Raw genomic sequence first — 14,692 nt, 5'->3', positions numbered from 1 at the left:
ATTCTCTGAACCCTTTGATGATATTACGGACCGTAGATGGTGAAATCCCTAAATTCCTTGCAATAGCTGGTTGAGAAAGGTTTTTCTTAAACTGTTCAACAATTTGCTCACGCATTTGTTGACAAAGTGGTGACCCTCGCCCCATCCTTGTTTGTGAATGACTGAGCATTTCATGGAATCTACTTTTATACCCAATCATGGCACCCACCTGTTCCCAATTTGCCTGTTCACCTGTGGGATGTTCCAAATAAGTGTTTGATGAGCATTCCTCAACTTTATCAGTATTTATTGCCACCTTTCCCAACTTCTTTGTCACGTGTTGCTGGCATCAAATTCTAAAGTTAATGATTATTTGCAAAAAAAAAAAGAAAAAAAAAAGTTTATCAGTTTGAACATCAAATATGTTGTCTTTGTAGCATATTCAACTGAATATGGGTTGAAAAGGATTTGCAAATCATTGTATTCCGTTTATATTTACATCTAACACAATTTCCCAACTCATATGGAAACGGGGTTTGTACATCCGAACATGACATGACAATCAACAATGTCCCCACAAAGAAGGATAAAAACAACTAAAATATTCTTGATTGCTAAAAACAAAGTAGATGCGGGAAATATTGCTCAAAGGAAGACATGAAACTGCTACAGGAAAATACCAAAAAAAAGAGAAAAAGCCACCAAAATAGGAGCGCAAGACAAGAACTAAAACAGAAGAGCTATATTGATGCATGCTTGGTTATGGTTTAAAGTCATATCCAACAATTGCGACAACGACTTTTTACTGTCGACCGAGTTTCGTTTTTTTTTAATGATTTCTGCTGGTGGTGTGCCTCCGCATTTTTTCAACGCAAAAAATGTGTCTTGGCTCAAAAAAGGTTGAAAAACACTGATATAGAGTACTAGTATAGTATTGCGTTACCAATGAACCAAAAACGGTACTATACTCTGTTTGAAAAGTACCGGTTCGCCATATTTTTATTTTTATTTTTTACAGGCATTACAGCACGTCGTCATGTCGTGACATTGCTGGTTTTACAAGCAGAGGAGCATGTTCGGCAGCGCACACACACAGAGTACTTACAAGCGGACACAGTGTGTAGACAGAAAAGGGAGAATGGACGCATTTTGGCTTAAAAAGTAAAGATAAAGGTGAAGTTATAACACTGAAACTCCCTCAGGAAGAGACAATTTAATTGTTTTTAACGGGAATAATGTCGAAACGTTGTTACGTCGTGGTATCGCAACTAAAATGTTGTAAGGTTTACGCTTCTGCCTGTAATATTATCGCCTACGATATTCTCGTAAAATATTATTCTTGCAAAATCATTTTTCTTTCTTTTAGGAATGATTGTCTTTCTTGTCAGTTAGGCATACTTGTCAACCCTCCCGAACTTTCCGGGAGACTCCCGAAATTCAGCGCCTCTCCCGAAAACCTCACAGGACAAATAATCTCCCGATTTTCAGCCGGAGCTGGAGGCCACGCCCCCTCCATCTCCATGCGACCTGAGTGAGGACAGCCTTTTTTCATGACGGGAGGACAACAGGGTGACAAGAACTAAATCATCCAGACTAGAGATACATTGTATTATGTTTATCTTACCTAAAAATAAATATATATATTAATAAAAAAATAAAAATAAAAACATTTTTACTATATTTTGCTAAAAACATCAAAATTAATTGTATTTTTATTTGTATTTTTTCTGACTCCTTATTACATCCAGCCATATAATTATACATTAAAAAAAACATATTCGAAATAATTAATTTTAAATGATCATAATAATTCATTTAAAATGACCATATTGAATTATTAAAATAATTGCTTGTTTATCAACAACTTTAACATTTTATTCATTACATTTTGAAGCTCTCAGAAGCCAAGTTATGTTATATTCCTTAATATTTATTTATGCAAGTTTGAAGTATCAATTATCTAAACACAGTTTTGTTTGCATATTTTCAGGATATATATATATATATATATATATATATATATATATATATATATATATATATATATATATATATATATATATATATATATATATATATATATATATATATATATATATGAAATATTTGACTTGGTGAATTCTAGCTGTCAATATACTCCCCCCCTCTTAACCACGCCCCCAAACACGCCCCCCACCCCCACCCCCACCTCCCGAAATTGGAGGTCTCAAGGTTGGCAAGTATGCAGTTAGGATATTTTGAGAAAAAAATGTGCAGTGTAGTGTCATGTTGTACATCCAAAATACAAAATTGTTTATATTTGTCCTATGACAACTTTTTCGTGACAGTACTACTTTTTATTTTTTTTTACTTTTTACAGTACTCAGGATTTTAAAGAACTTTACTGTCATATTGAGTAAAAAAACAACTTTTTGTGTTTGCAAGCCTTAAAAAAGCATATTTTTCGAATAAAACTCACAAGGATGCATTATTTCAGGCATTATTAGCCATTTTTCATGTGTGGTTTAGGAGTTATGTTTAAATAACTGTCATATTGAGTAAAAAAAACTAACTTGTGTCTTTGCAAACCTTACAAAATAAAATGTTTCTTATAAAACTCACAAAGATACATTTCTTCACGCATTATTAGACATTTTGCATGTTTGGTTTAGGAGTTATGTTGGATTACATTTGTATTGCTTTTTTCGCATTATCTCTGGATTCTAATAACATCATTGTCACATTGAGTAAAAAACTACTTTTTATAGAGTAAATGAAACATTGTATATGGAAGTCCGTAAACAACTCGTTAAAGTCAGTAATCAATTATATAGTTTTTTTCCCCTCAAAGCTCTCCTCACTAAAACGACTAGTCACCTTTTTAAGGGGGCCGAGGGTCTAGGAGTCTTGGAAATTGTAGGATTCTGGGGGTCAAAAGTCTAAGGTTGTGATGCCTGAAGGCTTTTAGAAATCGAGGTCGGGGGTGTGTGTTATGGGTCCAACCTGTTTGAGGTGCTCGGTCAGGGCGATGCGGAGGCTGCCGTTCCTGTGGTTGAGCATTTCGTAGGTCATCAAGGTGTAGAAGACGGCGGTGCAGGTCAGCGGGACGCAGAAGTAGAAGCCAAACAGCCACCAGTCCTTTGCTTCCTTGTAGAACTGAAGACACGTGAAAATGTTAGACCATGGGGTCGGCAACACAAAATGTTGGAAAAAGCCACATTGGACCAAAAAAAACAACCTGTCTGGAGCCGCAAAAAATTAAAAGTCTTATGTAAGTGTTATAATGAAGGCAACACATGATATAAATGGCTGTATTAGCCTACTATCAAAATGACTTTAAAAGTCTTATATAAGTGTTATAATGAAGACAACACATTATGTAAGTGTCTATATCAACTATATTAGCCTACTATCAAAATGACTTAAAAAGTCTTATAAGTGTCATAATGAAGACAACACATGATGTAAGTGTCTATATTAGCCTACTATCAAAATGACTTAAAAAGTCTTATGTAAGTGTTATAATGAAGGCAACACATGATGTAAGTGTCTATATTAGCCTACTATCAAAATTACTTAAAGTCTTATATAAGTGTTATAATGAAGGAAACACATGATATAAATGTCTATATTAGCCTACTATCAAAATTACTTAGTCTTATGTAAGTGTTATAATGAAGGCAACACATGATGTGTCTATATTAGCCTACTGACTTAAAAAGTCTTATGTAAGTGTTATAATGAAGGCAACACATGATGTAAGTGTCTATATTAGCTATATTAGCCTACTATCAAAATGACTTTAAAAGTCTTATGCAAGTGTTATAATGAAGGCAACACATGATATAAGTGTCTATATTAGCCTACTATCAAAATGACATAAAATGTCTTATGTAAGTGTTATAATGAAGGCAACACATGGTATAAATGTCTATATTAGCTATATTAGCCTACTATCAAAATGACTTTAAAAGTTGTATGTAAGTGTTATAATGAAGGCAACACATGATGTAAGTGTCTATATTAGCCTACTATCAAAATGACTTTAAAAGTCTTATGCAAGTGTTATAATGAAGGCAACACATGATGTAAGTGTCTAATATTAGCTATAATAGCCTACTATCAAAATGACTTTAAAAGTCTTATGTAAGTGTTATAATGAAGGCAACACATTATATAAATGTCTATATTAGCTATATCAGCCTACTATAAAAATGACTTTAAAAGTTTTATGTAAGTGTTATAATGAATGCAACACATGATGTAAGTGTCTATATCAGCTATATTAGCCTACTATCAAAATGATTTTAAAAGCCTTATGTAAGTGTTATAATGAAGGCAACACATGATATAAATGTCTATATTAGCCTACTATCAAAATGACTTAAAAAGTCTTATGTAAGTGTTGTAATGAAGGCAACACATGATATAAATGTCTATATTAGCTACATTAGCCTACTATCAAAATGACTTAAAACGTCTCAAGTGTTATAATGAAGGCAACACATGATGTGTCTATCTTAGCTATATTAGCCTACTATCAAAATTACTTTAAAAGTCTTATTTAAGTGTTATAATGAAGACAACACATGATGTAAGTGTCTATATCAGCTATATTAGCCTACTATCAAAATGACTTTAAAAGTCTTATGTAAGTGTTATAATGAAGGCAACACATGATATAAATGTCTATATAAGCTATATTAGCCTACTATCAAAATGGCTTGAAAAGTCTTATGTAAGTGTTATAATGAAGGCAACACATGATATAAATGTCTATATTAGCTATATTAGCCTACTATCAAAATGACTTAAAAGGTCTTATGTAAGTGTTATAAAGAAGGCAACACATGATATAAATGTCTATATTAGCCTACTCTCAAAATGACTTCAAAAGTCTTATATAAGTGTTATAATGAAGGCGACATATGATGTAAGTGTCTATATTAGCTATATTAGCCTACTATCAAAAATGACTTTAAAAGTCTTACATAAGTGTTATAATGAAGACAACACATGATGCAAGTGTCTATATTAGCTATATTAGCCTACTATCAAAATGACTTAAAAAGTCTTATGTAAGTGTTATAATGAAGGCAACACATGATATAAATGTCTATATTAGCCTACTATCAAAATGACTTAAAAAGTCTTATGTAAGACAATGTACGTCCGAACATGACATGACAATCAACAATGTCCCCACAAAGAAGGATGAAAACAACTGAAATATTCTTGATTGCTAAAACAAAGTAGATGCTGGAAATATCGCTCAAAGGAAGACATGAATCTGTTACAGGAAAATACCAAAAAAGACAAAAAGCCACCAAAATAGGAGCGAAAGACAAGAAGTAAAACACTACACAGGAAAATAGCAAAAAACTCCAAATAAGTCAGGGTGTGATGTGGCAGGTGGTGACAGTACACCTATTTCGAAACAAGACCTATATTGATACAGTACACTTACTATAGCCATGCATGGTTGGTTATGGTTTAAAATCATATCCAACAATTGCGACAACAACTTTTTACTGTCAACTGAGTTTAGTTTTTGAATGATTTCTGCTGGTGGTGTGCCTCCGCATTTTTTCAACGCGAAAAATGTGCCTCTGCGCAAAAAAGGTTGAAAAACACTGATTTAGCCCATTGAGGAGAAACGTCTGGGCTGTGCTCTTTGTACAGTCTTCCACCACGCTCTGACAAAAGGATTGCACGCCTCCTCTTTTATTTGGACTTTCCCTGATTACATGACAACAGCTGTTTCTAAGGGGAGATGTGGTCGTAAACAGCCGTCGCCCTTGGTCACAAAACAGTTCAAAGAAAAGACGCCTGGAGCTTGCGTCAGGTCCTGCTTCGTCTCTGCTTTGTAGATCTCGGGTCAAGACAAGATCTTCCTGTGGATTACAATAGATCAAAGAAACCAACCCCTTCATGTCGCTTCTCATCCTACACAGTGGAGTTTTACAAGCCTTCTACTTGGTAAGGTCAAAGATAGCTTTTGTCCTCTCGCCGGGAACTCATGGCAACACAAAGTTTTGTGATAACTTAGATACAATTATTCTGACAGTTTGTTTTATTTTTGGCCAAAGAAAACAATCTGAAGTTGTCTTTGTTTTTTAGTTTTAACGCCATGATTTTAATAGTCTGGCCCTCGTGTGCGCTGATTTTCCTCCATGCAGCCCCTGAGCTAAAATGAGTTTGACACACATAATAAAAATCCCCTTATGTTTTTTGCTGCTAAATTAACCAAAACTGGTCCGACGTTTGCTAAAAAATAATCAACTTAAAGCCTTTTTCCATTGTTTACTGGCCTATACTATTCATGTTAAAATGACTTTTACTTCAAATTAATATCGGCCTCCTTGACTACTAATTACTAGTATCGGCCTTAAAAAATCGATCTTTACTTCCTAATGAGTCCTTAGAACACTAATGCATGGTCAAAGACAACAATTGGGTCTTAATAGTGTAAGTCTTGTTGGATTGAGACTTCAGTATGTTTTTCCTAAGGTCTGAGATTGATTACTCCATTATGATCCGCACATGTGGCCTCAGGTTTCAGCTTTGTAGCTTCAGGTCTCGGTAATTGCACTTGGCCTGTAATCAATTATGTTCTTTAAGGCCATGGAAAAGAGAGGCTAAAACCTGAGGGTTGGAGAGGCTTTAGATGTCTTCCCCAGTTAGGGCAGCGGTGTCAAACTGGTTTTCATTGAGGGCCATGTCAAGGTGATGGCTTGAAACGGCAAATATTATGAATTATGCATTGGATTATTGAAAATATTTTTTATGGACACAGGAGGAAAAAAAAAACATCTGTAGATTTTTCAGGAAAAAAAGGCAACTCATTCACAATCAATTTATTGTGAAATATACAGTGTTTTTACAGCAAATGTAAATTCAAACACTGATTTTTACCGTAATTTTATGTTTTCCATTTGCGGTGATACACCTTAAAGGGGAACATTATCACCAGACCTATGTAAGCGTCAATATATACCTTGATGTTGCAGAAAAAAGACCATATATTTTTTTTACCGATTTCCGAACTCTAAATGGGTGAATTTTGGCGAATTAAACGCCTTTCTAATATTCGCTCTCGGAGCGATGACGTCACGTTGTGACGTCACATCGGGAAGCAATCCGCCATTTTCTCAAACACCGAGTCAAATCAGCTCTGTTATTTTCCGTTTTTTCGACTGTTTTCCGTACCTTGGAGACATCATGCCTCGTCGGTGTGTTGTCGGAGGGTGTAACAACACGAACAGGGACGGATTCAAGTTGCACCAGTGGCCCAAAGATGCGAAAGTGGCAAGAAATTGGACGTTTGTTCCACACACTTTACCGACGAAAGCTATGCTACGACAGAGATGGCAAGAATGTGTGGATATCCTGCGACACTCAAAGCAGATGCATTTCCAACGATAAAGTCAAAGAAATCTGCCCCCAGACCCCCATTGAATCTGCCGGAGTGTGTGAGCAATTCAGGGACAAAGGACCTCGGTAGCGCGGCAAGCAATGGCGGCAGTTTGTTCCTGCAGACGAGCGAGCTAAACCCCCTGGGTCGCTGGAGCCTATCTCAGCTGCATTCGGGCAGAAGGGCGGAGTACACCCTGGACAAGTCTCCACCTCATTGCAGAGCCAACACAGATAGACACACACTAGGGACTATTTAGTGTTGCCAATCAACCTATCCCCAGGTGCTTGTCTTTTGGAGGTGGGAGGGGCCTATCCCCAGTTGCATGTCTTTGGAGGTGGGAGGGGCCTATCCCCAGGTGCATGTCTTTGGAGGTGGGAGGAAGCCGGAGTACCCGGCGGGAACCCACGCAGTCACGGGGAGAACATGCAAACTCCATACAGAAAAATCCCGAGCCCGGGATTGAATTCAGGACCTTTGTATTGTGAGGCACATGCACTAACCCCTGGTTCACCGTGCTGCCTTTGGATACTTTTATTAACCTCTTAAGGCCCAAGCTGTTTGTTTACATGCTTTTTTTATTTATCTTTATTTTTTGGCTTATTGGACCCTAATTAGAATAAAAACTAAGAATCATCTTTTGATATGATGTACTTAGTCCATAAGTACACAAACGTGTACTTCATGTTTAGTGACATGCTAATTGTTATTATTACACTTTTTTTTTTTTCCAAATTCCATTGTATGTTATACTCTTCTGACACCACCAGATGGCAGTATAAGTGTCCATATAAGTGGCCATAAGACCCCAATTCAATAGTGTACACACTTTTGGAAATAAGAGCTAAAAGGTGCTGTCCACGCATTAGAAAATGTATGCAATTTCATGCCGTACATACATTTCTTTCTGTCAAAATGTAAAAAAAAATATAAGGTTGTTTATCGACGCATATTATTTTCAAGTGTTTGTGGGCCACATAAAATGATGTGGCGGGCCAGATCTGGCCCCCGGGGCCTTGAGTTTGACACCTGTGAGTTAGGACGTACATCAGAATTAGTAGCTCTTAGTACGTACCATCATGAAGTCTGACTTCGGGTACAGCATGCAGGTGCGGATGCTCTCGTTCCTGTAGTTGAAGCTGACCATGTCGAAGCCGATGGCCTCCGGGATGGCCAGGATGAGCGACAAAAGCCAGATGGAGACGATTTCCAGGACAGTGAAGAGCGGAATGCCGACGCCCTGCACTCGACTCCAAGACGCGACTGCTCGATACCTGCGACACGGGGGGAAAAAAAGGACCGTGGATCAGTTAAGCGATGCCATTTGTTTTTGATCGAAGTCCTCTTGTTCTGTCGGGTTATACGGATCTGAGCCAGATCATTACGAACCAAGCTGGGGATGAAACGATACACGGTTCATGGATGAATTGTTGTAAGTTTCCAAGATGGTTCGTAGAACTGTCTAACAATTGTATGCATTTAGTATCCATTAGGGTTGTACATTTGTGTGTGTGTGTATATATATATATATATATATATATATATATATATATATATATATATATATATATATATAATTAGTATAACAACTAGCTTGCTCTACTGAATGTAAACAAAAGGGTGGGTCTACACAGATATCGACTGTAACAATATCAAGTACAAGAGCTGTATCTAGTCGATACTACAGTGGTTACATCGATATTTTTTTATCACCACAAAGTCGTTTTTTCCTTTGTTTAATTTTTATTATGTTTATAAAGTCAGGAAATATGTCCCGAAACACATGAAGACATCGGGGGCCACATTGAGAAAAAAAATGTGTTTGGGGGGGCCAAGTTGTATGTGTGTATAAATGATAAATACACATTTATCTGTAAAAATCTGCTGTACAGTATGTGTGATTGGCTCCCTTTTTTTCAGGAACACTAATACCAAAAGTCCCAATGTCTGATAGAATTCTAAAAAAGTTCTCAAAAAACCGGAATGCAATTTTACAGTTTTTTACTGAATGGGACACCCAAAATGTACATGAAAATAAAGGAAGGGGGATTCACCATATTAACTATGAACAATAAAACACTGAATATTAACAACATATGAACATATTTTACTTCTCAGACCAGCTCCTCGATAGTTTTGTATCTTTTACAATCAAGCAAAACACAACAAAAATGTAACAAACACCAAAGTATGAATGCAAAGTGTAATAAACACATATTTCTGCATAACATTGATAATATATCATATTGTAGGTGTTTGTTACCCTTTGCATTCATATTTTGCTGTTTGTTACATTTTTGTTGTGTTTTGCATGTTTGTAAAAGATACACAACTAGCGAGGAGCTGGTCTGAGAAGTAAAAGATGTTCATATGTTGTTAATATTCAGTGTTTTATTGTTCATAGTTAATATTGTAAATCCCGCGTAAAAGAGGAGCCATGTTCATATGTTGTTAATATTCAGTGTTTTATTGTTCATAGTTAATATTGTAAGTACCACGTAAAAGAGGAGCAATGTTCATATGTTGTTAATATTCAGTGTTTTATTGTTCATAGTTAATATTGTAAATCCCACTTTCTTTATTTTAATGTACATTTTGGGTGTCCCATTCAGTGAAAAAACTGTAAAATTCCATTCCGTTTTTTTTTTTTTGGTGGTCTGTTTTTAGAACTTTTTTAGAATTCTATCGGACATTGTGACTTTTGGTATGAGTGTTCCTGGAAAAAACGGGAGCCAAACACACATACTGTAACATCAGATTTTTACAGCTATATGTGTATATATCATTTATACACATATACACATTAGGGCCCCCCAGACACATTTTTTCTCTCAATGTGGCCCTCGAGTCAAAATATTTGCCCATCTCTGAGGTAGTGTATAGATATATGCTTGTACAAAAATCAAGGTTCTACCTTTATATTAAACATATAATTTTGATTCTGGGATAAACTGTTATATTCTGTCAATAATATCACAAAATATAAAGAGTAAAAATCTGTTTTTTTTGTAATCTTGCTATTTTATTTATGTCTGTTTGATTGAACAATCAATCACAGTTGTTGTACACATGTGTAAAAAAACAAACAAACAAAAAAAAACTTCACGTATGCAAAGTTAAATCCCCCAAATATATTTTGGTGTTTTCCTGTTTTATTTCAGTTTATTGTAGCGATAAAAAAACCCATTCCATTCCTCTATTTGTCTTATAATCTGTCTATGGCAGCACACCAAGCACAACAAACTGCAGAGTAAGCGACGACTGTCAAAAATGTTAACAATTCATGTTGAGAGATGATCAATTGTTTATCTTAAATATCTAATATTTATCATATTTCATGCAAAAAAGCCTCCTCCGAACAGACCGACCCATGTTGGCAGAGGGGGTCCGCCAGTTGGCTGGTATCATCCCTCCCCACACTTCTTCGCTCGCTTGTTTGTTTCATTAATGGTAAACCACTTGTCGAAATGTTTTAGTAAAATGCCATCAAGATTTTATGGGGCAAAAACAATATATTTTTCATGACACATTTGAATTTCTCTGTCGTACAACATGGCGGCATGTATATTTTACCAAGTGGTAAACGGATCCACCTTTTTTCCCCATCCTACATTGGAGAAACAACAGAGAAGAAATCTAATGACATAAGTTTTGTTGTGTGTGTGTGTGTGTGTGTGTGTGTGTGTGTGTGTGTGTGTGTGTGTGTGTGTGTGTGTGTGTGTGTGTGTGTGTGTGTGTGTGTGTGTGTGTGTGTGTGTGTGTGTGTGTGTGTGTGTGTGTGTGTGTGTGTGTGTGTGTGTGTGTGTGTGTGTGTGTGTGTGTGTGTGTGTGCGTGTGTGCGTGTGTGTTCCTGTATTTTTACACTCCTTGAGACATGAAAAAGGAAAAGTATCTTCCATATGAGGAGGTGTGAACAAGTGATGACATAAATCATGCTGCCAATAACATTGCATTTAATAGAGAATGTCTCAAAATCTATCAAAATGAGGGTGGTCCCAAAAAGGAGGGATTTTTCAAATTGGCTGTGTCGCTTTTAAAAGTGCTCCCCCTCTGGTCAACATATGAAATAACAAGTGTGTGTAAGAAATTGAAATACGCCCCCCAAGGGCAAAATGTATTAAAAATGTATATAGAGACATACTGTAATAAGTCTAAGTAAATAAGGAAGATTAAAAAACAATTACATTTAAAAAAAAAAATAAAAAAAAAAAAAATAAATAAATAAGGAAGATTAAAAAACAATTACATTTAAATATTTTTTTTTACTAAAAGCAGTCTTTTTCTCACAATGTGTTGACTTTTTTCTCGTAAAATTGGGAACAATTTCTCATTCTTTCTTTTTCTGTAATATTGCGATATTTTCTCGTAAAATTATTACTTTTTTTTAATGTAAAATCATTACTTTTTAATGCAAAAAGGTTGCATACGTCATATAAAATTCGGACTTATCACAAATTTGCCAAATTTTTTGTTGTTCTTGTTTGAAACACTCGTGATTTAGGGCTATATAAGTAAACTTTGATTAATTGATTGATTGTAAAATAGTGACATTTTTTGAGTAAAATTATGACTTTTGTCATTTTTGCCAAGTAAAAGTCTGATTATTGTTATATTATTGCCGACATTTTAAAGTTTTCTAATAAAATTGTGACTTTCCTCGAGTAAAATGACTACTCTTTTCGTAAAATTGCCAAAATGTTAAGCTTTTCTCGTAAAATTGCGACTAGTATTGAGTAAAATTTCAACTTTTTTCATAATATTGCACAAATGTTCAGTTTTTCATGTACAATTTTGACTTTTATTATAATACTGCCACAATTCAAAGTTTTTCTTGTGAAATGTTGACCTTTTTCTTGTGAAATTCCAACTCATTTTTCACAACAAGCTTTTTTATATTTGCATAGTATGTATATATTATTAATGTTGTAAATACAAATCTTTATATATCTAGAAAGGGTGGTCCTAAAGAGGTAGGCCTTTTTCTCAGGTCTCAAGAAGGTAACAAATACAAGAATGTGTGTGTGTTCTTGTATTTCTACACTTCTTGAGACATTAAGAAGGACAAGTATCTTCCATATGAGGAAGTGTGAACAAGTGATGACATAAATCATGCTCCCAACAACATTGCATCTAATAGAGAATGTCTCAAAATCTATCAAAATGAGGGTGGTCCCAAAAAGGAGGGATTTTTCAAATTGGCTGTGTCGCTTTTAAAAGTGCTCCCCCTCTGGTCAACATATGAAATAACAAGTGTGTGTAAGAAATTGAAATACGTCCCCCAAGGGCAAAATGTATTAAAAATGTATATACAGACATACTGTAATAAGTCTTAAGTAAATAAGGAAGTTTAAAAAACAATTACATTTAAATATTTTTTTTTACTAAAAGCAGTCTTTTTCTCACAATGTGTTGACTTTTTTTCTCGTAAAATTGGGAACAATTTCTCATTCTTTCTTTTTCTGTAATATTGAGATATTTTCTCGTAAAATTATCACTTTTTTTTTATGTAAAATCATTACTTTTTAATGCAAAATGGTGGCATATGTCATATAAAATTCGGACTTATCACAATCTTGCCAAATTTTTTGTTGCTCTTGTTTGAAACACTCGTGATTTAGGGCTATATAAGTAAACTTTGATTGATTGATTGATTGTAAAATAGTGACATTTTTTGAGTAAAATTATGACTTTTGTCATTTTTGCCAAGTAAAAGTCTGATTATTGTTATAATATTGCCGACATTTTAAAGTTTTCTAATAAAATTGTGACTTTCGTCGAGTAAAATGACTACTCTTTTCGTAAAATTGCCAAAATGTTAAGCTTTTCTCGTAAAATTGCGACTAGTATTGAGTAAAATTTCAACTTTTTTCATAATATTGCACAAATGTTCAGTTTTTCATGTAAAATTTTGACTTTTATTATAATACTGCCACAATTCTAAGTTTTTCTTGTGAAATGTTGACCTTTTTCTTGTGAAATCCCAACTCATTTTTCACAAGCTTTTTTATATTTACATAGTATGTATATATTATTAATGTTGTAAATACAAACCTTTATATATTTAGAAAGGGTGGTTCTAAAGAGGTAGGCCTTTTCCTCAGGTCTCAAGAAGGTAACAAATACAAGAATGTGTGTGTGTGTGTTCTTGTATTTCTACCCTTCTTGAGACATGAAGAAGGAAAAGTATCTTCCATATGAGGAGGTGTGAACAAGTGATGACATAAATCATGCTCCCAATAACATTGCATCTAATAGAGAATGTCTCAAAATCTATCAAAATGAGGGTGGTCCCAAAAAGAAGGGATTTTTCAAATTGGCTGTGTCGCTTTTAAAAGTGCTCCCCCTCTGGTCAACATATGAAATAACAAGTGTGTGTAAGAAATTGAAATACGCCCCCCAAGGGCAAAATGTATTAAAAATGTATATAGAGACATACTGTAATAAGTCTAAGTAAATAAGGAAGATTAAAAAACAATTACATTTAAATCTTTTTTTTTTTTACTAAAAGCAGTCTTTTTCTCACAATGTGTTGACTTTTTCTCGTAAAATTGGGAACAATTTCTCATTCTTTCTTTTTCTGTAATATTGCGATATTTTCTCGTAAAATTATTACTTTTTTTTAATGTAAAATCATTACTGTTAATGCAAAATGGTGACATATGTCATATAAAATTCGGACTTATCACAATCTTGCCAATTTTGTTGTTGTTCTTGTTTGAAACACTCGTGATTTAAGGCTATATAAGTAAACTTTGATTAATTGATTGATTAATTGTAAAATAGTGAAATTTTTTGAGTAAAATTATGACTTTTGTCATTTTTGCCAAGTAAAAGTCTGATTATTGTTATAATATTGCCGACATTTTAAAGTTTTCTAATAAAATTGTGACTTTCGTCGAGTAAAATGACTACTCTTTTCGTAAAATTGCCAAAATGTTAAGCTTTTCTCGTAAAATTGCGACTAGTATTGAGTAAAATTTCAACTTTTTTCATAATGCACAAATGTTCAGTTTTTCATGTAAAATTTTGACTTGCCTTAAGTAAAATTAAGACTTTTATCATAATAATGCCACAATTCAAAGTTTTTCTTGTGAAATGTTGACCTTTTTCTTGTGAAATTCCAACTTATTTTTCACAACAAGCTTTTTTATATTTGCATAGTATGTATATATTATTAATGTTGTAAATACAAATCTTTATATATCTACAAAGGGTGGTCCTAAAGAGGTAGGCCTTTTGCTCAGGTCTCAAGAAGGTAACAAATACAAGAACGTGTGTATGTTCTTGTATTTCTACCCTTCTTGAGACATGAAGAAGGAA

The 14,692-nt window shown here is 34.4% G+C and overlaps 1 protein-coding gene across 1 annotated transcript in view; it reads right to left on the bottom strand.

Annotated features, from left to right (window-relative positions):
* The window catches only part of ednraa (endothelin receptor type Aa), a 46,151-nt gene that overhangs the window by 6,286 nt on the left and 25,173 nt on the right, over positions 1-14,692 (bottom strand). Inside the window, exons 4-5 of the mRNA XM_061922888.2 lie at positions 8,448-8,646; positions 2,962-3,114 (exon numbers count right to left, since the gene is read on the bottom strand). Coding sequence (XP_061778872.1) covers positions 2,962-3,114; positions 8,448-8,646 — 352 coding nt within the window. The remainder of the gene's footprint in view (positions 1-2,961; positions 3,115-8,447; positions 8,647-14,692) is intronic.

Source organism: Nerophis lumbriciformis, linkage group LG27 (genome assembly GCF_033978685.3).
Source record: "Nerophis lumbriciformis linkage group LG27, RoL_Nlum_v2.1, whole genome shotgun sequence".
Taxonomy (NCBI): Eukaryota; Metazoa; Chordata; class Actinopteri; order Syngnathiformes; family Syngnathidae; genus Nerophis; species Nerophis lumbriciformis.
Note: the sequence above shows the minus strand (reverse complement) of the source record. Positions and strands in the feature narration are given on the sequence as shown.